The 27,858-nt window shown below is 39.3% G+C and overlaps 1 protein-coding gene across 1 annotated transcript; it reads right to left on the bottom strand.

The window, feature by feature from the left end:
* Positions 1-206: 206 nt before the first annotated feature.
* oafa (OAF homolog a (Drosophila)) lies at positions 207-27,858 on the bottom strand. Its single transcript, XM_041801981.1, has 4 exons — positions 26,937-27,858; positions 5,343-5,477; positions 5,080-5,260; positions 207-2,028 (listed from the first exon to the last, which is right to left on the bottom strand). The coding sequence occupies exons 1-4, from the start codon at positions 27,168-27,170 to the stop codon at positions 1,754-1,756; spliced, it is 825 nt and encodes a 274-aa protein (XP_041657915.1). The 5' UTR covers positions 27,171-27,858; the 3' UTR covers positions 207-1,753.

The raw sequence follows: 27,858 nt of genomic DNA, 5'->3' as shown, positions 1-27,858 counted from the left end.
CAAGTTGACTTGGACATGTTACATACTGTTAGAAAGAGGAAAATCTCAAGAATCTGATTAAGTCCAGCAGTAGTGGCTCACAGAGGTATTCTGATGTTTACAAGTTTTGGTCACTTGGTAGCTTTTGATCCTTTTCCCCTTCTAAGTCTTCTGTCAAATAAAGGCATAATATGACCTATAATTATCTAAAATGATTTCCAGTGTAATTATGCAGTGCAAAGAAAGACTTTATTGAAACAAATTCAGGTAAAACACAGCTCTTTAAGATACATCACCAAATTGCTTCATTTGCTCCTTATGGCAACTTTTTACAATGTACTCATATCTCTTTCATAGAAAAAATATTTAAAGGACCTACTCTATAATTACATAGAAAAAGTTATCAGTGGAAATGTTAAGGCACTTGATCACCAGAGAAGGCCACAAACAGAAATATTTCACTCATTTGGTTCTTTAGTAAGTAGGACAGACAAACAGAAAAACAGGATATGACAGTCAAGACTGAGATGAAGATGAAGGTAAAATAGACCAAAAATGTTCTTCAATCAATTTCTAAAAACAGACACTGTATGAAATTTGGTCCCATAAGTCCAAAAAGCACTAGAGCATGAAAACTGAACAGGGATATAGGATGTATAGATTATAAACGCTTAACTGTTCGCATGGAAAATGCAGAACTCTGGCATCTGAATACAAGAGGAACACTGTTTAACCAGCAGATGGCAGTAGAGATCACTTAATAGGCTACAGTGCAGTTTTAGTGAACCCAGACATGAAGAAATACTAGAGTGAACAGACATAACACCCTCTTTGACAGCATTTCCTTTGGCTTTGGTTTATTTGACATTTTTTACACACTATGAATGTGACTGGTAGGCATAAGGCTTCCCCTCATGGTTAATTATGGGTAGACCTTATTAAACTTTCTTCTTAAATAAGATAATATAACTGCGTATGCACTTTATTTACTTCCCTGGAAAATACATAGCAAGGTGTATGGATCATCCTAAACACTTTTGTGAGGATCTGTGGTTTAGTTGTGACTTGAAGAGCGTTTTTAATGCAAAAAGATGTCACAAAAAAGATACAAAAAATACTCCTCCTTAATTTCACATTGCAACTAAAATAAATAAAGCCAGCATTGGAGTAGATTTTTCTTTGTGGCCAGCTTAAGTTGTTGGAAAAAAAAAGTTATTTACTTTGAACAATGTATCACTGTATAAAAAGACAGAGAGAGACAGAGAGAGAGAGAGAGAGCCACCATCCAATTTATCCTTCAAAACTGTAGATCATGTGTACAGCTCCAATGATCAGAACCAGATTCCATTGTCTCTCCCATTTCCATGGCAAGAAATGCAGTGTCCAGCTTTGTGCACATTGTAGCTTTTTTGAGAGGTTTTTGTTGTTGGCACCTGTCATCTGCTCTGATATATTCTCAAAAGAAGGCACAAAAGTCACAGCTTCTTGGCAGAGTCACATTATAATTAACTATGATATGTTATTTTCCCCAAAGAGGCTCAGAGTCGATGTGACCTCTAATAGAACGAAGAGCAAAGTTTCTCTTTCCTCAAAAGATTTGGTCTCACTTGGAACCTGAACTGTTCCTGTTTTAGCTTGAACAAGTAGCTCTCACCTGAAGCAGCTTCACTAACCATCATATAAAGTAAGGTACAGTGTTACTGTAACGTCTGTGAATTGCATGGCCAGGGAAGCATTGGCTTGAAGACTTTTTTTTTTCCTTTTAAGCCAAATGTTAGGTTTCCTCATCCCATAGACAGAGCTGTTTTTGGGGAACATAATAGGTGAAATGGTAGCCTTTGCTGCAGCTCTTGATGCCACACTTGTAGTTGGAGCTTTTTCCTGTGGTGTCCCGGCTTCGACAGTACTTCAGCAGACATGGGTACCACTCCAGACGCAGGCTGTATGTGCAGAGACACGGCTGCCACAAGTCTTTAGTAGAGTGACAGGCCTGAAAGCTGGCCACCTCCGTTGTCTGGGGCAGGACCTCAAATATGGAGCCATCCACTCCTGTGACACAGACATGAAATGTTGCACTATTACCAGAGCTCTAGAAACAAAAGCAGGCTATCATTCTCTGTGCGATTTCACTCAATTAAATACTGTATTGAACTGGAGAGGGGGAACTGAGTGGCTCCAAAGAGAGGAGATGGTGCGGTAAAAAGGGCAGCTTTGTTATGCAAAGGAGATGCTACTGTGATTCCCTTCGCTGATAATGGTGCACAGTGCTTGGTGAACCATGACCATCAACATTGTTTCCTCTATAACAGTGCTGTCAGTGAACAATAGTGCTGTCATAAGGATTCTCCTCAGCCAGAATAATTCAGACTTCATTGCTATGTAGATACTTGATAGCAATGCAAAAAGGTCTTATGGTTAATGGAAAATGATGTGTTATAAATTCAGGTGTGTGCCAAAGTTTGAGGGTTATAAAATTAGATTGCAACTTTCTTTTTCTATGATTTCAACATCTGGTGTTTAAAAAAATCAAGAATCTAACAGCTCAAATTAAGATACACAATTCAATTCTGATTAACACTTGTGGTAAAAATGATTTATTACCTGTTATATTTTTACATTCTTGAAAGGATGATTACTTCAGAACTTTGGCTTATTGCAACACTCAACTCTGTTGTGGCAGATAGCTGTTCTACATGAGATTGGCTCTTTGCTTAAAAGCTTAAAACCAAACCAAAATATATGTTATATATCACTGGCAACAGACCAAAACCTTGCATCTCCATTTTTCACTATTTCAATTTGTTTTTTATACATCAGTGCTACTGGTCACCCTTTACATCTGTTGGTGGGTTTTAACATTTTTAAAGCAATATAAAGTGTGACAAAGATGTTGACCATGACTATTCAGTGTTTAAAATTTTGGAAGAACGCACATTTTTTAAGTCCCTGAAAAGTGGTGATTTTGGGAATACAAGGTTTTTGCCCAATGCCAGTGATGTCTTTGCTGATGGAGGTGGAGATGCTTTTATTACTGGTCTTTAAAGGCACTATTATAGTATAACAAATAATCTTGTTTTCGTGATTATCACAAATATTTCATATTAATGTCTGACTTCTGATGTATAAAATCACATGAACATGTGACGACTCAGACAACAATTCAACACTTAACAATTCTTTATATTTTTCACTTGATCTCTCTAGCTCATTGGTTCTCAACTTGGCCAAGAGTCTGGACCCACCACCACCTTTTTATTGATGATTCCAGACCCAAATTTCTTAAAATTTCCGATCATAACCCAATGTTTCTTTTAAGAGCATATTAGGGCCACTCCAAAAATAAAAAAGCTGAAGAGAACTAGGAAGAATGGGGAGAGAGAGTGGGGGAAAGACATGCACCAAACAGCATCGAAACTGGAAATCAATCCTGCGACCAGTGCATTGAGAACATAAGCCTCTGTATATGGGCACCTGCTTCACCCACTGAGCTAAACCGGTGCCCAACTCCAAAAAGTAAAGTAAAGTAAAGTAAAGTAAAGTAAAGTAAACAAAAGGGATCTGTTAATTTTTGAAAAAAAAAATCAGGTTAGAGAAGTTGTAAATTCACAAGAACCAAAACTTTGAATTTTTGAGATTATAAAGTTCAAAATAGCTAATTGCTTGAAAGAAAATCATACCAGATGAAGCCGGTTTCATGAAGCTTGGAGCCTAATCAAATAATACTTTTTACTGAGACTGAGTTAAAAAAGTCTTTATGAGATTTCCAACTCCAAAATGTCCATTTTCTTCTTGTAAATTTACAACTTTTTAAACTAAGAAACTCTTAGTTTGGTTTCTTGTGAACTTCTCAGCATTTTATTTTATTTTCACAAAAATGAATGGACTCTCTTCAAAGTTTAAGATTTTAGAGTGGCTTGAATACACTATCATAGATTTTAATGAAAAACTGAGCAATCGGTCTTAAGCTGGAACAAAAGGTGTAATGAAACAAAGAGCTAGAGACATGTCCTTAAGAATTTAAGTACATCATACCATGCTTTCTGCTGCATATTTTACCCCTAGCTGGCGCATATCCACAACTCATTGAAAATGGATCAAGACCTAACAGCTGAGAACAAAGGCTCTAGCTTGCGTGATATCAAAAGATTTTTAGCCATTTATTGCCACTATTTTCTACTTTATGCCAGTTCTCTGCACTTTTTGTTCCATTTTTCACATTTCACCATTTTTTTTGCTACTTTTTACCTCACATTGGTCAGTTTTCACCAATTTTTGCAAGATTAGACTGTTTTTACCCTTTCCACTCACTTCGATCCCAATTTTTCCTGTTTTAACCTATTTCTTTGCCACTTTTAGCACATTTTTGCGACTATTTACCCATTTTTGCCACTTTTTGGCCATTCTTCCCCATTTGAAACCCCTTTTTGCCTCTTTTCACAATTACGTATTTAATCTAAGTTTTGTTAGTTTCTAATGCATTATTTTTTTGGCATCCTGACATTTGTGCACAACTTGGCTTAGCTTTGGTTTAGTTCAGTGTGCCCATCCAGGTTGTTAAAATTAACAACAAAAATGTAATTCTGTTTTAAGAAAAGGAGTTTACATTTTGAAATAGGCTATACTGTTCTACAATAACTAAATAAAATTCATTTTTGGTTGCTTTGATCAGAGTGGTTATTATTCAGGGTAAAAATAAAATGTGGTTATCAAGCCCAACTTTACAGTGGACCATGATTTTGCTGACCTCCATGGGCCCCAAAATGCTAGCCCCTTTATCCACCCTTATGGACAGTAAGAGAGAATGAAATCACAAATATTAAAAAAGAATTCTGGGTTATTAAGGACTATAAATTGCCAGCCAATTGAAATGTATAAGAAATGTAAAGCAAGAAAGAAAAGGGTAAACAAAGATAGCATGACCAGTAGTTGAGCCTTATCAAGAAGAAGCCAAAGATATAGTTGGAAGTGATAGCAGTAAAATAAAGTAAAGAGAGCTGCTGAGGTGATAAAAACAGGAAAGATAGATAGCGTCAGTACAGGGAAGAAAGGGAGATAGAGGAGAAGGCAGAAATTTTAACACACCAACAGCAGAACTCTGACCTTTATCCAGCCAATGTTTGACATCAGCCTCTCTGGTGTAGATGGCCTCCCCGGCCTCACTACACATGTTGTGGATGTGGGAGCTGAGTTGCCAGGCCCGACTTAGATTGACTGCTGCGCTCATCTCTAGCTGCTCCAGTCCTCGCCGTTCCTCTGCCAAACGAATGGCCTGAGGGTTTTTCTAATTTTTTCAAGAATGATGGAAGTTAAGGACATGTTTGGGAAAAAAAAGATAATATTGGTAAATACCAGATGGCTCGTACCTGTCTGAGACGAGCCATGGACTCGCTGGGGATGATCTCATTGCGGTTGAGGCGAGAGATGAAGCACAGGGCTTGGTACTGGTTCTGCCCTCTTTCCAGCTCTCCAAGGATCAGAGCTCGGAATATTTTTACATCCTGCAAGACATCAGGGATGAGATGATAAACAGACATTCCCCTAAAGACACTGAAGTGGTGCAGAAGGCGAGGCTGTAATAACTCACTGTTTATATGTGTAGGCTCGTACAGATTACAGCAAATATTCTTTCCATTTCAAGACACTCAAAGAAAGTAATTCAATATGTGGAGCTCAGAGCTGTTTAAACAACTGTCTGCTAAAAGTGCATCATAGAGCCCATAGAGCTTCATCTGACACTCTGTTGGTACTTTTAATGGCCTATATGTCTGTGCAATGTACCTCCATCTATGATGTGGTTATTTTGTACTGTCACATTAAATCCTCAGACATGCTTTTTTAAACTTATCAGAGTTAACAAAGTTTCAAACATGTAGTAAAAGTCTGACACATTTAGCACTCTGTTTTATGTGAAGCTTCACTAGTAGGGAAATAGTGATAGTTGAGGAATCAAAGAAAAAAATAAATAAAACTTGTTGCTGTTGGCAAGTGTTTCAGCAATCTGGCACCAAACCCAGGGCCATAAAGAGTTGTGTGAGGGGGCATGCAAAGCATGATGGGAAGCTCCAGCAGTGGGGAGAGTAAAGCAGCAGACCTGTCTTCCTATTCATCGGACAACCCCATTCCCACCCCCTACCCTTTTGGCTTGTAGATAGTCGCACACAGTCCTAAAAACACCCCTCCTCCGCTTTTCACACAGCCGTCTGAAGCCAACAGGCTGCAGAGGAGAAACTGTTTCAGAGCAGGAGGAACTCTGGGACAGATAAAACACAGAGAGATAACCCCATTGAGTTCTCCCTTAAGCTCTTTGGCCCAACTTCCTGCATGCAACAGTGTACCCACTGACAAGTATGCAATGCAGCCGTGCCTTGGAAGTGTTTACGCTCTGTAGCTCTTAATAGACTACTTTGCATGATCACTGGTTAGCCTCTTGAAGAACCACTATAGTCAGTGAAAAGAGTTCCTGGCATGCATACAATATAAGCATGGGTATTACAAAAGACAATCATGCAAGACTACTTGACCTTTGGAACGCAAATTACAGAGCAAATATTTATATTTAGAGTTTATTTGATATTAACTCCAGATTTTCCCTCACGTCACTGTGAGCTGCTCAGTGCTGTATGAAGAAAAGGACTGCTGAAACACAAGAATTTGAAACTCAATACCTCCGATGTCCCCTTGCTGTGATAATAACCCAGTACTCTAGTTTATCTTTCCAAAGGAACAAAGTATGACTGATTAAAGAGAATGTCACGACTGCAGGAGGCATGAATGTATCAAAGTAAGATGTAATGAAAAGGGAACAGAAAGTCGACAGAGACATGGCGAAGAGCGGCATTTCCCCTCGAGTGTAGGGAGACCCAGAGGCCATGACTTCAGGACCTCCCATACTGCAGACACATGGCGCTATGCTGGGACGCTGTGTGTGTACATGTGGAAGTGTAGGCACAGAAAGGAGGGAAAGCATTCGTGTCAGCCGCACAGATTTGCCCCAGGGCTCTCTGGGTAATTACAGAGGAGCAGGGTAGCTCCACCAACTACGTTTCTTTGAGTGGTAGACGCTGGGTTGCCTCCTCCTCTTGTGTAATTATGTGTCCACATTAATGATTGTCTACTTCTGCTGCTCTGCTTTGGGTAAAGGCCAAAAAGGGGGCAAAGGGAGGGCAACGTTGCTTAATGTGGGAGTTTCTTCTGATGAAACTTTGTCTCAAGCAAACATCTAATACAATTAGATCTACGAGAACAAGACAGTCTGTTATTATTTGCTCTTTTATTGATTTAGACATTTCTAATGTGTATGCCACAGTCAGCAGTTAACTCAGCTTTGCACTGACAAAACTAGAACAAGTCGGCATGACTCATCAAAAGTTTTGATGCTGAAACAGGAAGGAAAACTCGTCATAATCTGTGATACTTTGCTTCTGAAGGTGCAACATTAAGCTGGCTGTGGAGAGTGCTATCACAACAGCTCAAATACTGGTCTTCTTTATTTCTGTAGTAGAACTTTTCGCAGTTAAAAGGGTTAAAAATACCCCCAAACAACTGATTTAAGTATTAATTTCAAATTATATTGATGTAAATTTAAAATGAAACTAAAATGAACAGAAATGCCAAGATCCATTCTCAAGGATTCAAAAACAAACTCACTATAAAATCAGTATTCAATGAAAGCATGTTAGAGTACCTTGCAATAAATTTTAAAAATCAATACAAATACGGACAATTTAAACTGATGTTACAAAATACATTTTGCAATTCTCTTTTTTTATGGTCTGAGGGTGCTAAAGGGTGCCTGAATCAATACTATAAAGAGAATAAACATGTTTCAAAAGTAGGCTGCTATGAGAAATAAGATGTAAACAGAACATATAAGCAAAGGAAACATGTCCTTTGGAATTGAAGCACTGAAATCTGTCTTGTAATTCTGTATGGTCAGTATCAGATGTGTTGGCACTAGTAGTATGTTCATACCAGACTGTACAACCAGTGCTATCTACGTATGGCTTCTTTTATTCTAAATCCCTCATGCAAAGAAAAAACATGGAGTTTGATTTGGATTTGAATATAAAACTTTCATTTAATGTCAAATGTAAACAAACACCAAATAAACTTAACATAAACACATTTAAAGAAAAGCTTATTTAAAGAAATAAATAAAAATAAATAAGAAATTAGGTTGAATAAATAAAGTAGGTAACTTAAATCAAAAGGAGTAACAATTAAATTTTGTTCCTGCAGATTTTGCACCCTTTCTTGAGGTATTTTATTTTACGGGGCTTCCTAAAAAAAAAAAAAAACATGGCCTAAAATTGATATCCCGATATATTTTTGCTATATCCTGATACACAATATATATTGCAATATTTTGAAATGGCCTCTCAGCAGCTTTATTAAATTCAGCCCCAAATGACACTAGTTTGGTGATTAAAATAGACTTTTCTATTGGATTTTAATCAAATTTATGCAGAAAGTAAAAATCAATATAAAGTCAATTTAGCAGCTTTACTTTGAAAAGGACTTACTCAAACTTTTACTAATAAATAAAAAAATACATAAATCATGAAATACTCAGTCTTTTACAGTGTATGCAAAGTCCTGAAATGTTTTCTGTGCTATTTTTACTATTGCTGTTTACAAAATGATTACTTCCCTCATTAAGGGTGAAGCAAACCTACACAAAACTCACCAATCCTGCATGCAGCCAGAGGCCAAAACCCTGCAGTCTAGTCCTCCATTCAGGCTCACAGCTGTGATTATATTAGTCCAGTATCTGTGCTGATAAATGCTTGACCAGTTTCTGACAAGTTCATGACATGAGAGCATCTCTAGACCTTATTCAATAAACTCTCCTGTGTGATCATGGGGATAGCTTGTCTGGAGGCAGGAACATTTTAACTACTTGTTGTGGGTGTTTTGAACTGTAAGGCTGAGATAAGTCTCCATAGCTGTGGAGATGTGGATCACATTTTTCTGCTGCTGGGCCGTCTTCTCTCTGACATGTACGACTCTGGCAGGGAGCTTTCAGCAAAAGGTTTGCACCCAGGCAAATCTCGTATTCTGGGTTAAGTATCTCTATGAGATTTTTAAATCCTGGCTTTTCAACAATGCTAGGCTAATGTCTTTAGTGGAGTGTTCTGTTACTGCCGCCATTATCTCGGAGTCATCTTGTGGCGTATTTTAACTAATACCGCGTGAGTTTGACCTCTTCCTTTTCAAAGTTGAACGACCGCTCAACCCTGCAGATCCAGTGCTGTTTCTCGTTGTCCATCTTAAAAGGCATCTAACTAGCCGCTAACTTGCCACGCTGCTCTGTTTATCTTCTTCTCCCTTGCTTCTCTCGCCGCTGGTATAAAAAACTCGGCCGCATGTGCAGGAGTTTTCCAGATAGGCGGAGGAGAAAAAGACAGCTCTTTGCTGTGAGAGATGCATTCAGGGACAATGGGAGAAGCGAAACTCCAGCGAGAAATGCACCCTGGCGGCTCAAAACTTCAACATAATTTATACTTGGATATTCGCGATATAGTCATTTTAACGATAGCTACATTCACAGAGCGAGGGCGAGCAGGTAGTGCCAGAATCTATTTGTGGCAGTCCACCACAAATAAATGAATGTATGGGAAACACTGTTCTTTATCAAACAGAGAGTAAAGAACAACACTGAAAGCTAAGTACTGTAAAACGGTTTGTACAATGGCTGCTGCTACTGTAGTGATTACCTCAGATGTAACTATAGTATAGTGGCATTATTAATCAGTTCTGGACAGCATTTCTTTATCAAAACAAGCTGAACGTTTTAGCTGTTCTCTCGCCCTGCTTCAGCATGAGTTTTATTCACCAACAAGCTCCACCATTTATAAACTACAACAGTGCCTGCCTGCCGAGCTCACATTACATACCAAAGCTGAAAACGCCTTATACCTCATTTCATCTTGTTGCTCTGATTGGGCTATAAAGGACCTGACAGACAGATTATTCCTACAATCACCTTCCAAATTTTTTTAATAAGTCCTGCCCTTACTAAACAAATTGGGTAGGAGGTTTTCCAGATGAATGTGACCTATATTCCAATAACTGGATATATTTTCATTGTCAGATGATTGAAAAAAGCAATTCTATCTATTTGTAATTTTTTAAAATCAAAATCACATTAAAGTTTAAAATCCTGTTATTGTGATAATCCTACTGCAAATAATGCCATCTCCCCCCTTGTTTAGTCATGCCATATCAAGCATACTAGCTGTAAAGCTTCAAATTAGATATGAAGACCATGAGAATGGTAGTGATCCTTTCATCTCCCTCCTTCCCTTAACTCTCAAACTATAAACTATAGTTTATACAGGAAGAACTTACTGAGTAATTTCCAACCACAGCCAGTAGATCTTCAGCCTTCCATCATACAAGTTTTTTTTATTAAAGCCTTTAACCAGCAAAAATTAATCAGCATTAATGCAGAGATGATAATCAACACTGCTTCTAATAGCAAAAAGAGAAATAACAATGACATCATCTCCACATCTCCGCCCAGTCAGAAGCTGCTGGATTCCACTGTTTGTTTGGACTAGACGAGACTCACGTCTGCCCCCTGAAACCAGCGCTGGCACATTCAGAAACTGCAGACACACACTGTGAATACAGAAAAAAGAATGATATGCAAAGGTGTAATCAGAGGGGTTTTTACGCCTGCTGTTCTGATGGCGCACAGTATCCAAACACCAAGAGAGTGAACGCACCGACCAAACAAAAGCTACATCTTTTCAAATACACCACTCACACACTGACAAAAGATCAGGTAAACATGATGCCGACGGGTGTCAGACTCTGCTGAATGCAGTTAGAGGGATGAAACATCCTATTCCTACATGTGAAAAGAAAAAAAAAACTCTTAAGGACATCAAGATCAAGTTGGCAAGCCCAAAACTGAAAATAAACAGCGAGGCTACTTTAATTCAGAAGCAGTCCTTAAAGAAGTAAGGCCAACATCTGTAGAATGAGTCACCACCTTAAAGTGCATTTTCACAGACTTTAGTAAAATTAAAGGCCTGCAGACCAGCATTTAGAGAAAATCACCAGGTGCAGACATTAAGAATTAAAAGGGGGTGACATTTCCCTGTCTTGAAAAAGATGGGGTAATACCATAATCAAAGGACAGTGTAGCCTTGAGTCTTCCCGGCCAGAGCCCTGTAAATGTCAGCATGGCTATAAATAATCCACACAAGTACAGATTCCTCAGCATCGCTCCCTGACACCCAGGACTTAGTCCATTTGGAGACAAACTACCTCTGGCCAACAGCCAAACACAATTCTGTATTCATGAAAAGTGACTAGCGGGTCACACTATGACCTGTTAAACAGCAGAGAGGTGGGGGTGCTTTTTCATTGGTGGTTACCTTTGGTGGGCCAGGTTATTTAAGAGGTGCACAAAAGCCTATTCAGTCAGTCAAAGGGTGCCATTTACAGTGCACATTCTCAGTCACTGTAGTTGTAACCCAGCTGACCAAATACCTTCTCTTCACTTAGCCTGTACCTGTTCACAACCAGAGCTACATGTAGCTTTAAACTGAAAGAAACAGGAGATTATTTTCTGTAGCTCAGAGGAAGTTAAATATTCAAATGACTTCTACAGCAGTGCCATACTAACTGTGCCAACTCACACTTTCATGCTAGGGTGGACATTCAAATAAACACAAACGTATGCACACAAACCCACACACAAACACTAACAGTGTGCCAGCAGCTATTCCCTGAGCGGGAGGTTCTTCCTGTTTTCCAATCCCCTCTAAGACCCTGTCTGTTGATAAGGCTGACGGCTGGCTAGGGAGGACTGTTGGTCAGCCACGCTCTGATGACTCATTTGGGATCATGGTGGTTCTGTGTGGGTGTTTGGGTTGGTCTGGAATTACTTTATCGGCCAGGCTGTCAGAGCAGAGGCCAAAAAGTTTAGACACTAAAAACCTGGTACTAGGGCAGTAATGATAGCAGAATTTAAACTTTAATGTGATTTGAGTAAAACTAAAACATCTATACATGTTTGGAGACCACAGCAGCAGAAATATAAATCTTATTCATCCATTGTTAAGAAATAATTGTTTTCAAAAATTAAAATCTCAGACAGTCATGTGAGACTTTGGAATAAACAAGCTAAATGGATGTACCAGTGGATGCAGCTGCTGTAGCAAAAACTCTTCTCTGTGTCCGTTTGACTGCTACATGTATTACAGCACATGTATAAACACTCATTTATGATGTCTGTCTTACTTTATGCTTCATGTTTACTGTTGTTGCCATGCCTGTTTTTGAACTTCCTTTTTCAGTCAGCTTTCCTCTGGACTGGCTTGTGTTTCATTGACAAAAATCAAAGAGTGCACACTCCGTCGCCCTCCACTTCCCCCCGCTTAACAGCTTTCCTATCTTAAACATCGTTAATATTTACACTTTCAAATTGGAGCAGCTCTAACCGTCTTCTGAGCAGATCAGGGAAGGTAAAATCCCCCTTAACACACTTCATCTCATAGGAAGATTTGGCAAGATGATCTTCAGAGCCATCATAAAATTAAGTTTTGTTCACTTTGCTTGGGCAGGGGGAATCAAGTCTAAAATTGGCTGGGTTATCTTGTAGTTTGTTCCTTGCTTAAGTCAAGTCATTCAACTCCTGACAATCCAAAGTGGTGGCATATGCATTTTGTACAATATCTCAGGAACAATAATACAAATCTCCATGGAGTTCATTGTGATGGGAAGCTTATCTTTTCACTGATCAACAGAGGGCTCCTGGAGTTTATATCCCTTCCAGAACATTTTTATTCCAGGCACAAAGCCTGGTAATTTTTCAGAGCTTTGATGCCACAGATCCATATTGCTAAATCCATAATCCATGATAATGTGACTATTCATAATGTTTTCGTGATTTAAAATTTTGCAGTGTTGTAATCAGTCCTTCATTCCTTCTTTTCTTGGTGATCGCGACCAACCAGGGCCAGCCAAAGAGCAGCAAGAGACAAGACAGTTACATACCAGTTTGGAAAGGTAAGAAAAAACTGTCTGCCCCAGCTCAAATAATGAAAAAAGGACGTTTGTGCTCCCTATTTTATACCCTGGAATACCACATTCAAGCAAAATTGGAATTGGTTTTACAGAGGTTGTTGATAGTAATAGTTTCTGTAGTAAGTCTGTTAGAAAGCTGTTTTTCTTCTTGATTGATAAGGCCTTTAGGAACTAAATGCAGACCTGAAAGGCTTGGTCATTGTTTATCTGGGTGAGATTTGTTATAGCTACAGTATATGAGATCTTATTTCTGTTTTGTTCTTACATTTGGTCTTTATTAAAACAAGGGCAAAGAGCTGCACTGTAAGCTTCTCTTGGTGGAGAAGACCTTTAAGACTTCTTCCGACTGGCCTTGGCATAAGTTTTATCCACATCATATTCCACTGTCCATATACTATGGCAGCATTTTTACCAGAGCTGAGCATGCATACAACCTCTTTTTGTCTTGCCGTTCTGATTGGCCCATAATGAATGTGAGGCACAGAACATTCAGCCAATCGCCCACTGAGAATTTTATTCTCAGTGGGCGAGCTGCCGTTTTATTCTTTATAAGTCCTGCCTTTCCCAAATGTTTTATATGGGAGGTTTCCCAGATGAATGTGGAATATACCCACACAATGGATTTATGAAACACTCTTATCTGGCATGTCAGGTAAAAAAAAAAATCAGCCTGAGTCATTTCTAGAAGACAGACGAAACTTTTTCAAGAACCTTAACCAAGTCTATTTCCCTGTTTGTATTAAGCCCTGACAGTCATAACCTGGATGACCGAGCACCTGCACACACATTTAAAAAGACCTTAACAATATAATCATATCATAGATTATAGACTTTATAACTCCAACTTCTTTTGACGCCAACTTTCTACAGTAACACAGATGGACAGACCTTTGGGTGTTAGTGTAGTTCAGTTTGTAAACAGTGCACATTCACCGTCACTACAGATGGTAGAGCAGATGTGGCAATGAGCTGAAGGTCCAGGATGTTTCTTATTGCACTGGTGGCAGATTCTAGTCCCAGTCCTGACACTAATGGTGCATGCCATTATACACTCTCTGACTCCCCAAAACTTCACTCACATCAGCAGTAAAGGCCGAAAAACATAATTACCTTATCCAACAATGTAAAATATTCTTTCAAAAAGCAGTTTCCACATTTGCTATTATATGTAGATAAATAACTGAAAAATGTTTTTTTTTCTCCTTCAAACCCCACTTCTCTCTAGAGATCCGTGTCCCCCTTTAAAAACAACACATGGATTTACCCTGTTGGTGAAAGGAGGGAGGGTAGAGGGGGGTTTCTGCCGAGGTGGCAGAGGGGAGCCCCTGTCTAAAAGCCCAGGTGTAGGCAGGGATTAAAGATCATGTTGGGAGAAAGAGGGAGAGAGGGTGACACACTCGCACATGGACAAAAGAAGTGGGAGAAAAGCTGCTGTGCTGAGAAATGCTTGACTTGAAGCTAATTACACAGTTTCCAAAGGCAGGAATGTGGAGTCAATTCGGGGCTGGGTCACACCTGGCTGTCCAAGAAGCAAGCCAATTAGTAAACAGCGGCAGTGAATGGACAGTAAAAACACTGCAGGCTATGGAAAGAAAGGTGTCTCCCCTGGCTGTTCACGTCACAACAATAGAAGGTAGCTTAATTTTCCAGCACTTCCACAATCTGGTCTTTTAAATGTGTACAAAATATGTTCAGGCCACAATGAGGGGACTTTTCATTCTCACAGTCTGGATACAATTATCCAGACAGCTCAACTGTTTATGGAGACTTTGCATTCAGGAAATGAGAAGGAGACAAACAGAGGGTGCTAACAGGGAAGGAAATGAGGCAGATAGATAAGGCATAAACAATGGAGATGGCTTCAGTCCCATTGAGCCTCTAACTGTTGTCCCACAGCTCTAATATCCTGTAGCAGGGGACACAAACAGCTCTTTAATGACCATGACACAGGATAGCATAATTAAAACTATGTAGCATTGATATTTTAAAAGCAGATTTTGCAAATATCAAAATATCATTTTGTGGAAAAAAACCTGCACTAATGTTTGCTTTTATGAATATATTAAAAAAAAAGATTCTTACAGAAGTTGTGTGATGGGTGTTTTTAAAATGTTAGTCATGCCCTTCCTTTAACATTTTTGCCTTTTCTCAAAAACTTTCACAATAGAGACAGTGTTTATGACCAGGGAAGCGACTGATTATTTGACAAGAAAAAGGGTGATGTAATGCCGTCCCTCAGCCTGACTGGGACCATGAAAACCTGAGAGTATGAGCCCTCCCCAGTTATGATTTGATGAAATCAATACATGTGTGTTGGATCAGTAGCATTGGTGCTAGAAACCTGGCTTAACGCTGCCTCACTTTGGAACTGAAAAGTATGTGAAGCTATTACTAGGTTCTAATGTTCAAAATATTTATTCCTGTCACATTTTAACCCTTTTCATCACTGTTTCTGCTCATTTTTGCAAAATTTGTTTCCACATTAAACACATTTTTGCCACTTTCAGCCTATTTTTGCACATCTACGTATATCATTTCTATGCCATTTTTGCCAAGTTTTCCAACTTCTTGCTAATTTTTGTTTCTTCTTACAGTTTATTTTTACAACATTTTGCTTCCTTTAACCAATTTTTTGCACTCCCTTTTGCCCCATTTTTGGCACATTTAATCAATTTTGCCACTTTTTATCAATTTTTACCAGTTATAACCATTTTTTCTGTCATTTTTAACATTTTTTTATTACACTCTCAAACCATTTTTGCCTAATTATGCCACTTTTTGCCACTTGTAACCATTATTTTCTGCCCTATTTCCCCAGATATTGGTCATTTTTGTTGCTCCTTTTAGTTCATTTTTAATTTTTTTTCTTTGCTCCTAGTATTTCCCATTTTTAACAAATTTGTGCAATATTTTCCAACTTCTTGCTAATCTTGTGACTTCTTTTAGTTCATGTTTTATGACATTTTTGCAGTTTTACTCATTTTTTGCCACCTGTTTTTGCTACCTTTAAATAATTTTACCCATTTTGCTACTGCATAGCTTTCTTAACAGATGTTTGTCGCTTTTAATCCACTTTCACCATTTAAACTACCCATTTTTACCACTTTTTCGTGTCTTAACCCACACCTGCAGCGTTATTCAATTTTTTGCGCATTTTGACCTATTTTTGCCTATCTGACCATCTTTGCCACTCTTTAATCACTTTTCACAACTTATTTCCACCATTTTAAATAGATTTTTGCTAATTTTTACCTTTTTAGCAGTTTTTAATTATTTTTCCTTTAAAGCTGTTTTAAGTGATTCTACTTTATTCTGAGGTTCACTGACGTTTGCGCACATCATAACTCAGCTATAATGTCCCTGATATTACTTTCCAAAAGTTTAGTCAAAGTGCCCATCTTCATTGTTTACATTACCAAAAAAAGGCCTTTTTTTAAAAAAAAAAATGGGTTTGCATTTTTGGAAAGACTTTATTATACTATTGCATATATAAATAGAATTTATTTAAAAAATAGGAGTGGTTATTATTCAGGTTGAATAAAAATATGGTTATCACAGCTTTACTTTACAATGGACCATGATTTTCCTCAACTCCATGGGCCCCCTGATTGGCTGCCCCCCATAAAGCTTTCATTGCTGCCATGTGTGGACCCTCACTGTTTCTGAGTGAAGTGTCATAAGGCTTGCATTGTGAAGTCAAACAGTGAATTAAGGAGTTTGAAACTAACCAGACTGAGCCAGCTGAAAGGACACAGCCACAACTTTGACAGAAAGGACATTTCAGGACACTAGATTGAACACAGGACAAAAGTTTTGGCAGCACAAACCCTTTGTTTGCCTTTTTATATTGCCAAATGCAATCTTAAAACCTCTGAAGTAGTTTGAAATTATATAAACTATGCTCAACATGAGCCACAACTACTACTGTCCACTGTCTCTGATCACTGGGGAAAAAAACTGAAGATGTGTCACCCTCTGCTGCGCCCTCTCCTTGCACTATTATGAGAACGGGCAGCTTTTTTCCTTTATTAGCAGGCCTTACAGACAAACATCTGGCCTGCTGGTGGGAGGAGGATAAAGGATAAAGACATCAACGGGGCCACGAGAGGCCAAAGGGGGCCTTGAAGGGCCACAACAAGGCCACAGAGGAAGCTATTTTCATGGGAATGGGAGTCAGAGGGGAACAAAAGGTGGAGAAAAGACTATAGTGCATGGATTAATCTTGAAAAGAGGCAGTGCCTGCACACATTATAATGAAAGGTGTAGGAAAAAACAGCACCCAATTCAAAATAAGGGTATCAACTATGATCTAGAGTGTAAAATGTTAACTTTGTGTTAGTTTTTCCCTGCGAAGTGACCTCGCCAGACTGAAATAACTTTTCTATGGAGATTATCTCTCCCACATAAAGAGGGATATAGTGAAAAGTGAAACTCAGTAGGAGTAAAGGTCTTTTAAGGTACTGACCAATGTAAAAAACACGTACACATTGGAGTTGTAAAGAAAAGTTTGATTCTTCCTCTGATTGTATTTAATTTTCATCAGTCTTGGGACAGTTTCTCACACAAGTAATTATATCTATTGATGACTCACAGATGACTCAGCCTGACCTTTCACAACAGCTCAGAGAAAACCCTGCGCACCCTTATAACGTGCTCTCAAAAGTGTCTGAAGCAACAACAACATTTCCCAGAACAGGTGACACTTACCTGTTACAAAGACTTTGCAAGTTTGTGCAAGTGACAAAGTGGGATGGGGTTTCAGGGTTGAGTGAGAAGTAAGGTGTGGCACCCAAAAGAAAAAAAAAAAGCACAAGACATGAAGCATGGTGACGGCACTGCACTGACTTGCATTTGCTTCATCCGCAAACAAAAGTGTTTCTAACAGACAATCAAGGACGAAATGACTCCCACGCAGGGGAAAACCGGTATGTCTAACAGCTCAAAAATGCTTAAATCAAAACCATTTCAACAGTTTTGAAGTCTGACACTGTTTATGAAGGCTGTGAGAGAACAGATACTGTATGTCCCAAGGGGAGGGCCAACCAACCTGCCTCTCATTCTGCCTTTGACATAGCACATGAGGGTGTGTGAAGAATCTCCACTTCATTCTCACAGAGAGCTCACTGTAGGGTGTATCCATGGAGCCTCTGCTTTGAAGACAATCACAAAAGTGACCTGAGGGTAAAAACTGCCTCTGGATGAAACGCTAGCTGCTTTAATCAGGCATACATGAGATAAAGACTCATAAACAGCTGAAACTCTCATTCCCACCATAATGCTGTTGTTTAAAGAATCCTGACCAATTTAACACACTAGATTGAGACAGTGAGTATCAAATGGCCTAAAACATCTGTTGCTCCCTTGACCCACCAGTGCAGAAAAAGGTCTTGCCAGTTCTAAAATTTTATGGTTAAATTAAGAATTTCTAGCATAGAGAAATACCACGCAAAATGGATTTAAAAAATAATTTAATGGTTGAACATTCCTTAGCTATGGACACTTAACTCTTAGAGCTGTTCCAGAATCCACAGTAGCCACATGGGCCTCTGATACAGCACACAGTGTGATTACTGAGTAACCTAGCATTAGCAGGCAATGTATGATCTGAAACGGAAATTCTGAGTTCTGTTATAAAATCCTCTCTACAGGAAACACTTGTAACACCTCCTTTTTCCCTCTGAAAAGTAGGCTGCGAGCAGTATACTGTAGTAGTATGAAATGCTTTTGGACATACATAAAAAGGTTGAATCGGACCTTAGCAGATGGACTTATTTTCCTATATCCCTGCAAGCCTGGGTATCAATTGTGAGAATGGATATCCTCCCTAGGATTAATTTTTTCTCGTCTATGGTACCACTTCCTCCCAACAAATTTTTGGAATAGAATCAATTCTTTAATCTCTAAATTTATTTGGAGTGGGAAACACCCCCGGGTCAAGATGTCCACGACACAAAGAGAAAAATCAAAGGGTGGTCTCTCAGTGCCGAATTTTAAGTATTATTTTTGGTCTTTTGTTTTAAGACCTCTCTCTACCTGGTTCAACCCAGAGGCAGACATAACTTGGAAATCTATTGAGGTAAACCTTGCATCACCAAGTAGACTAGAAGATCTAGTTTACTCTATTTTCCTTAGACAGTCAAAACTACATCTTGGCCCAATTGTATCATTCTTATTGTTGACTTGGCGGAATGTAGAGAAGGAGTCTAAAACAACTCTTAATTGGCATCTTAACAGCCCAATTTTCAATAACTACTCTTTACTCACTGGGGGAATTCCTTTTTTATCACAAACATGGTCTTCTAAAGGTATATATAAACTGGCAAATATCTTTGATAAGAATGGACTGAGACCATTTCATGATACTGGTAACTATTATGATTTACCTGGATCATCGTTTTTTTCTCTATCTTCAGTTACAAGCTTCCCTTGTAACTGAAGGTTACAAGGTGTTCCATGGAATGAACCGCTCAAAACACATCGCCTACACTCTATTTTGAACATTCAAGGACAAACTAAGGGTTTAGTATCTAAACTTATACATTGCTAAATGTCTCTTCATATAAACCTTTGAGTATTGATAGAGTGTGGACGAAAGATCTTGAACACCTGTTAGAGCTGCACCCACTTGACTTGGATTACATAAGGAAATGTTTTGGGGAAACCTCTAAAAACCCAAATCAACAACAATTTCATCTTAAATTTTTACACAGAACCTATCTCACCCCCGGGAAAAGGTATTTAATGAAATTTACATCATCACGAAAATGTACGTTGTGTTCTGACGGACCTGTTGGATCTTTCATACATATGTTTTGGACATGCAAAGATGTTTCTCACTTTTGGAAATTGGTCAGCTCTTTGCTTACAGAAATCTTGGATTATGTAGTGCCATGTACCCCCACTGCCTTGCTCCTGAATGACTTGTCAATGTTAAATATATCTCTCTCTAAAAAACCTTTATTACTTGCTGGCCTAAAAGCAGCCAAAAAAAAAATATGCTGGCCACACAGTGGAAACCACCACATCCTCTCTCAAAATCTCAATGGCTAAATATTTACCTTGATGTTGCTGTTATGGAGCTCTCAGTGGCTAGGTTACATGGAGCTACTAAAAGAACAATTTCATCTTGGGAAAGATTAATAGACATGATCAAAAAAAATTGTGATTTGTTGCTGCATCTGATCATTTTCATGCAACTATCTGATCATCTGTGGAGGATGGTGTGTTAATGTACATTTTGTTGTGGGGACAATATCTGCCTTTCACCTCTTTGGTTGGTACTTCTCCTCAGTGGCAGGGTGGTGGAGGTATGCTGGCATGGCGGTGGTGGGTGGGGACTCTACAGGTGAGGATCTGCCTGAGGTGTCTTTGCCTACTGCTGCAATGTCTGTATACCCCTGGATACAAGTGGGGGGACTTAGTTGTACTACTGGTAGAACAGAAAGCTGCCTGAAACCTGGTATTACTAATAATTACTAGCATTATTGTTATTATTTCTATACCATTTATCATCACTATTTATCATTGTTATCATATTATGTGTTATTATATTTCATTGAGATCTATCTGGGGAGGGGGGACATCGCCTTTTGTATATTTTGTTTTGCCCTGTGTTATTTTATCTTAATTTGATATGCCTTGACTTGTATCATTTAGTTGTTACTACAATGAACTACATATCTTTGTAAATGTTAACAAAAATGTGATCGCAAAAAATAGTAAAAAATGCTGAAACACATACTGTCATGAGCACAAGTGCATCTGCCACTGCAAATGTACCAATGTGATTGCAAATTTGCCCCAATTTATACATTGCGGGCGGCTGCTTCATTGTACAAAATATGCTGGGGTATAAAAACACAGACCAGGCTGGAGACAATTAAAAACAAGTGACCAGTAGAGGTGGGCAGCATGACTATAGACCAGGGGTGTCCAGATTTTTTTTTTTTAACTGGGGGCCACATCCTTAAAAATATAAGGGTAGCAGGCCATCTTTGATATATCACTAGGCCAGGACTCAAAAATATATACAGGGTATACAGGGATATATCTTCACACACTCTTTGCCGATATGTACAGTGATACAGATGTTACAGAATGGGTGTGGCTGCGAATGCAGCAGTCGTAAAATTGCATGACACAGCACATCCCTTACACCCTAACACAGGTGGCACTCACAATGGTAACGAGGATCATAGTGGCTATCTACTAGAAGGCTAAAAGCAAAGATATTGGGTTGTTTGGGGTTTCTTCAGACACCAGAAAGACAGGAGTTTGATGTGAGTCTTGCAAACTGTGCAATAAACAATGTAAAACTCTGCAGCAACACCAGTCTTCATCGACACATCTGCTGTAATCCGTCTCTCTACATTCATTACGATGTTATGAATTGAGATATTATTATTTAGTGGTGAATGCATTTAGTATTTATGGTGTCCAATTTCAGCCCTGGAAAACAACACCTCCTTGTGTCAAAACTAAGAAACATAACACAAAAAAGCAAGGACATTATGCTTTGATGTGGGTCAATTAAAAAAAAACACAGGCTGTAGTTGACCCACAAGCTGCTGTTTTGGCACCCTTTCTCTAGACAAATCTGTTAGGGTTGGAAGTCCATACTTCACAACAATCAAACATTACTATTTTGCAATATCTAGCAGGAGTGTAAACTCCACAAGGCAAAAACAGATGGTACCAGAAGATCTAAACAGCTACACAGCTACACAGAACCCGCATGTTGTAGACTTTGCTGATTGAATTCGTTACATACAGGTGAGAATTTCAATTCTGTTTAGCAGAGTTGTCAGATCCTTTTGTCGCCTCTAGGAAACCCTCAAAACAGACAGGGTGTTTGTTACCGGTACAACTCATTATTCAGTCTTTACAGTACTTGTTTTTTTTTTTTTGCAGTACTGTTTTTATTTGCAATGTGCCAAATCATGACAAATGTTCTCAAGACACTTAAGAAAGAGAGCCGTATAAGACCCTTCCTATTAGAGCCCGACCGATATGGGATTGTTGGGGCCGATGCCGATACCGATATTGGGGGCTAAAAAAAAAAAAAACTACTACTACAACTCCCACAATGCTTTGCATGTCAAAACAAATATGGCTGCCCACTTAAGAAAGTCAAAGTACACTATCGAAAATGGATTAAAAAAATGCTTATTATCGAATGTAATGCTGTGGATTTAATCTCCAAAGACCCTGAAAAGTCACCAAAGTTCTGGGCTCGCTACACTGTGTCCTTTAGAGCTACAGAGACATCGATGGTCACAAACGAACGGCAAAATGGTCAGCTTTCAGAGGAAAAAGGAGTAAGTTTCTATGACTTACGGTTCAAAAGTTATCAACGTTTTATAAACTGTGTCACGTATTGTTGTATAGGACAACATTGTCCTCAGAGACTCTCTAGAGGCTCACTAGAAAATGTTAGTGACTACGACTTATGGTTCAAACTTTACCAAGTGATTGATAAAGGGATGTGCCTGCCACACGTATCCGTGCTGCGTGAGCTCTAAGGGTTAATATATCGGCTACATATTGGCCTATGTTGATTAATCTGTAATACGTTATAATTGGCCCGATTAATCGGCCCGCCGATCAACTGGTCAGGCTCTACTTCCTATTGCTACAGCGACAGAATCCCTGCATTAAAGACCTTGGCAGCACTAGCAAGAAAAATACAAAATAAAACATCTCTTATTATTCAAATAACAGCTTAAGGGGTTTATCCCATCTCCAAGGCAAGCTCTTTTTAGCTTTTTTGGCATGTTGGTGCATCTATGACAGCAGACTATTACAACATGATTTGTAGGTGGAGAAATTTACAGATTCAATCAGCCCATTTGTATTTAATGATTTAGTTCTGGACAAATTCTAGATGATTTTTTACTTGAATCAAATCTGTTTTAAAATGCCAAGACAATCAAGGTTTAAGACGTACAAGGATGCACTCTCCTCAAGTGTTCACTCATTCAAGACTGCAGTCCTTCACATCCCTGCATTGATCAAACCTGCTGGTTAAACATGAAAAATGGGGCTCAAAGAGTACAAACTGATTAGCTTTATATATCTGGAAGGAGCCAAAACAGCCTTCCAGATAGGCAAGACATTTGCTTTTAACTCAAAAACATGTTTAGCTCAAGGTCTGTGATTGTGTTTGACCATAAATCCATGCAAAAGTGAAAAAAGCACATGGGAAATTTCTGCTATCATATGACTTAAGAGCTGTCCTGTTTACAGAGCTGCAACAGCACATGGGGTTTGTCTTGTGTTGCAAAACTGCATGTTGTCATCTGTATATCACTGAACTGCAAACAGACTGCAGCAATTTTACATAATTAGGAGTTGACTGTGCTGTAAATACATCAACATGATACAAGATGGGAATGAAATAGTGAAATTACTGACAAGAAGTCTCCCCATACTCTGCTAAAAGTGGGTTGAGCAACATACAAACAAAATTATATCACTACCATGATGGCCCTCTTGCTTAAAACTGACACCAGCACAGTTCTATAAGGGTTTAACTTAATGGACGATGCCATCTACATGTTGAGATTTACTCAACATGACACAAAGGTGTAAGGAAAGAGCTGAACCGCATCATCTTTTCCATATGTCTGCAGACAGACCCTCCTGAAATCGCAGCATGTCTGGTTCTCACAGGGATTCACTGCTTGGATAAGGTTGACTAAACTTCCTTTTTGCTCAGCCAGTGTCTAATGGTTCTAACATTTACCATCTCATCTTTGCCACGTATTCGCAAAGCAGAGATGAGCGAGACGCCTGCTGTCTGTGGATTATTTACTGGGATCTTTTTGAAACTGTCTTGTCATAACAAAGATGGGATCATTTGCTTGAACAAAGGCTTCAGTCCAGGAGGAATCGAGCATCTGTAATTGGATTAATCCCTGTAAAAGATGATTAATAGGGATTAAACCCTTTAAAAAGTAGTTCAACTTTTAAATCACCTTTCCACTTCTTGGCTGTGTTTTTCATTATAAATCTCCAGTGGGTAACATCCCTGTTATAATGCTCTACTTCCCACGTGCTGGACTGTATATTCATGGCAGCTGGAAGTGACAGCTCATCCAACTTTCCATAAATCTTGGAGATAGTGCACAAGCTCTAAATGAAAACCACATGCAGAAGAAATGAGAGGAGAGCAGAAAGGAGCGAGGCAGAGACAGAGAGGGGGACAGAGGGAGAAGAAGAGGGGGGAGGCGGGAGGGAGGCTGACCTACAACCAAAGAGATAAATCAAGCAGCGGAAAAGTAAAGTGATCTAAGGGGTTCTGTTGGCTTTATTCAGATAAACACAACCATATGTGTATGCATGAAGGGGTGCAGCAACATAAAGGCCCCCGCACCGCCCAAGCAAAAGGCTCTCTGCTCACAGATCAGTGTATGTCTCTTTGGATCAGTTTTGTCACCAATGATTGGGGGTGACGGCCTCTTCTCTTTCAACTCGAAATTAGCTGTTTTGGTTAGTGAACCAGACGTGCAGATCAAAAAGGTCAGACATGCCCACTTAATCCTGGTAAATCTCCCCCTTCACATCTCGCCAGCCTGTCAGCTTCTGTGTGACAGCAACCATCACAGACACATGCCTTTGCTCTGTGCGCCTCTCCAAGTCCCCCCCACTCACCCAATTCGGCTGTTCACACCGCAGTTGTAGTTTTCCTTCCAGGGCTGACATTTATGCGTCTCTGAATACTCATTGTCAAAGTGAAATAGAGTCATCTTTCAAAAAAAAACCCCATGGATGCAGCACCGACTGAAGGAGGGAGATACTCGATCTGCTCGTCTACTTTTAGAAGAATGCTAAATATGGCGGCTAATGATGAGCTCTGGACCTGGGAGCAGCAGGGCCACTGGGGTCTGTGGACGTCTACATCTGAGGAGCAGCAGCTGTGTTGACCTCAGTGAAACTCACACTGAGATGGAAAAAGATCAATGAAGACTTCTACTTAAGTTCATGTGAGAGATAGGGTCTGCTCTGGAGTGTTTCAGGCTTTTTGGATGTTTTCCTTGAAGATATGCTGGCCTGCATCCCTGCCTAGAGAAAACACTAAGCTTGATTAGGTCATTGTGTCTTGAATTCGTCCTTGAATGGAAGTAGGTTAGGAGGATAGTTGGCTTCATATTTTGGAAACAAATGTGGGAAATGGACTCAAGAGATAGATGAACTTGCAGTCATTAGTAATAACTCTCTTTTTAACATTATCTCAGCCCTTGGGAGGTCATGACTGGGCTTTTTCTTTTAACTGCAGCAGTTTCTGGTCATGGGAACTTACACCCTTTTTGGTTTGATTTAGTTCTGGGATCCCAAGTCAGTAAAATAGCTGTCTCAGGACCAGGCAGTACCTCCTTTATGAGAAATTGTGACCAAATATTTGAACCTTTGAATTCTCTCAAATTTATATAATAAAAAAAAAATTTTACAGTCCGGACCTTAGAAGGAACAAAATGAAACCAAAAAAAAAAAAAAGAGACAGCGCAAAACAAGCATGTGAAGTGCAACATTACGGAACCCAGAGAGGGGCAAACATGCATCATACTTCTCCTTTTCTCGTGATAACATGTAAATTTTGGTTGGTTTCAAGATATCTTGAAATATCAACGTTTTCTTATGAGAAAAACAGCTTTGCTATCCTGATAGACTGAAATGAATGAGCCACAATCTTAAGAAAATGACAAAATGTATTTATCATCACAGAAACCTTGAGTAAAACAAAATAAAATACAGTGATGTATGCCTGCTTAAAGCTTCCTTAAAACATCAACTTTAGCCCCATTTTCCCCAGGCACATTTACAACCCAGTTTTGGGGTCCTGACCCAATGGTTGAGAACTACCCATCTATTTGAACCCATAAAGACTGTAAATAGTTTGGTTTAGCTATCAGGGCAGTGGTTCTCAAATGATGTGGCAAGGTGTACACTGGTGCCCTTAAGGCAAGTCTAGGTGTGCCATGGGAATTTTTCAACCATTAAAACAACTACACAACAACTTAAGTTACTGCACCATGTTTTAAAGAGGCTATATGAAATGGATGTGGTATGCCTTAAGATGTTGTGCCCTGTGCAAAATAAAGATGAAAACCACTGTACTAGGGATCCCTCAGGGAGAACTGATAGGGACCCTACCTTACTGTTAAGATTGTTTACTTCAGTACCATACGTAAACATTACATTTTTTTATTTTAATGAGTTGTATAGGATTGAAAATGCTGAAATTTTAGAAAACTACTCATAAGGCAGGTGTGTAGGAGAAGAATTAATCCTTAAAAACAGGGTTTTAAAAAGATTTGGACACTTTAGAAAAAGCATGCCAAAGTTTGTCTGCACCTTTTTGTAGTTAAAGCAAGAAATGACCAAATATTTGATGTCAAATACTTCTATTTTCAGACAGGTATTGACAGCCTGGTAAAATTGTAAAAAAAAAAAAAAAAATATATATATATATATATAAGGGATTAAAAAATTCGGAAACTCTGAAACTAATAACGTGTTTTAAGGAGGAATTAATCCTGGAAAACTTTATTTTAAAAGCTTATTATATTCAGACAAGGTAGGCCAAAGTTTGCTTGTAATACTTGGTAGTTCAAGCACGAAATGACCAAATATTGGTTGTCTAAGACTGCTGTTCTGATTACCTTGGTAGCTGAACAGGTATCGATAGTCTAGTATAATCAAAGTTTTGAAATGTTGGTAGCATGACAACCCTTCTAAGTGTTTAGGTTGAGCTTTAACGAGTTCTATTTGGGGTGAATTTGACGTTAACTAGGCAATAGTAACGTGACACTGTCTTTGACTGTCTTCTGAGCATTTTGGTGTCACACTAAGTGGGTAATAACGACCCCCGGGGGCTCCATAGTTAAGTTTAAGTGGTAAACAGGACCACCTCTCACCTGTTTGAAATCCGCCACAAAAGTGATGAGCGTCCCATCTCCCTGCTTGAACTCCAGCGTTATGGAGTCCCTCTCACTGTCCGCCTCCAACACCTCATCGGTCACCAGTCCGTCCGAGAGCCGGACCCGGACCCGCAGCTCCGAGCCGAATCCCACAGCGACCACCAACACAAGGGCGCAGAGCCGGGTCAGTATCCGAGCTGAAGCCGCACAGATGCAAGTCGTCGCAAACATCCCCAATAAGACGCAAAACTGAACCCGAAAGAGGAAAAAATCGAGGCGTAATACAACAATCAGCGCTCATATCCCCTGTTTTCTTTGAGTTTACGTAAAGTCTTTTTCTTCATATCCAAAGTGTTCATATCGTCTCCCGTGTGCCTGCGCTTTCAGGATTCACCAGCACAGTCATAGAAATCACGACAACACTGACTATGAATGCTAAAATGTGCGCTTTGACTCCGCTAGGAGCTTCACTAGTTCACTTCCATTGAAAGTCTCTCGCTCCGGCGTTGTTGATTAGCTCATGCGCGTTTCAGTTTCCCCTCTAACCTTTTTCTCCGAAGTTCCCACGTTGCTTCTCATTCCGCTTTTGCTTGATATTCCCCTTCTTCCCTCGTCTCTTCCTCCTCTAATTCATGCACTTCCTATCTGTCGGTATCCCACTTAGCTCTCGCCTGGCCTCCAAACTTTCTGTTGTGTGCTGTGCTGAGTGAGTGAGTGAGTGCAGAGATGGTAGTAAACTCTTAAAGCTATAGCCTGCCACACTCGGGAAACTCTGCCCATCCCCCTTTAAAGGCCTCATGTGATTCTTCTGCACTCACAGCAAGCTGCCTGAACTAATAATACCCCCAACAATTATAACTAAGGTGTTGTTGGGATTTGTAAATCACAGTTTTGAGTGAGTTGTTCTGAGCATGTAGGG

Source organism: Cheilinus undulatus, linkage group 2 (genome assembly GCF_018320785.1).
Source record: "Cheilinus undulatus linkage group 2, ASM1832078v1, whole genome shotgun sequence".
Classification (NCBI taxonomy): domain Eukaryota; kingdom Metazoa; phylum Chordata; class Actinopteri; order Labriformes; family Labridae; genus Cheilinus; species Cheilinus undulatus.
This window is presented reverse-complemented; position numbering and strand designations above follow the sequence as displayed.

Bases quoted from the DNA above. Each gene is read 5' to 3' on its own strand.
- oafa (XM_041801981.1), bottom strand. From the start codon at position 27,170: ATGTTTGCGACGACTTGCATCTGTGCGGCTTCAGCTCGGATACTGACC. The intron at 5,478-26,936 runs GTGAGAGGTGGT...GATGTCTTGCAG, and splicing joins TTGTGGCGGATTTCAAACAG to GATGTAAAAATATTCCGAGC. The intron at 2,029-5,079 runs GTCAGAGTTCTG...TCTGTGTCACAG, and splicing joins CAAACATTGGCTGGATAAAG to GAGTGGATGGCTCCATATTT.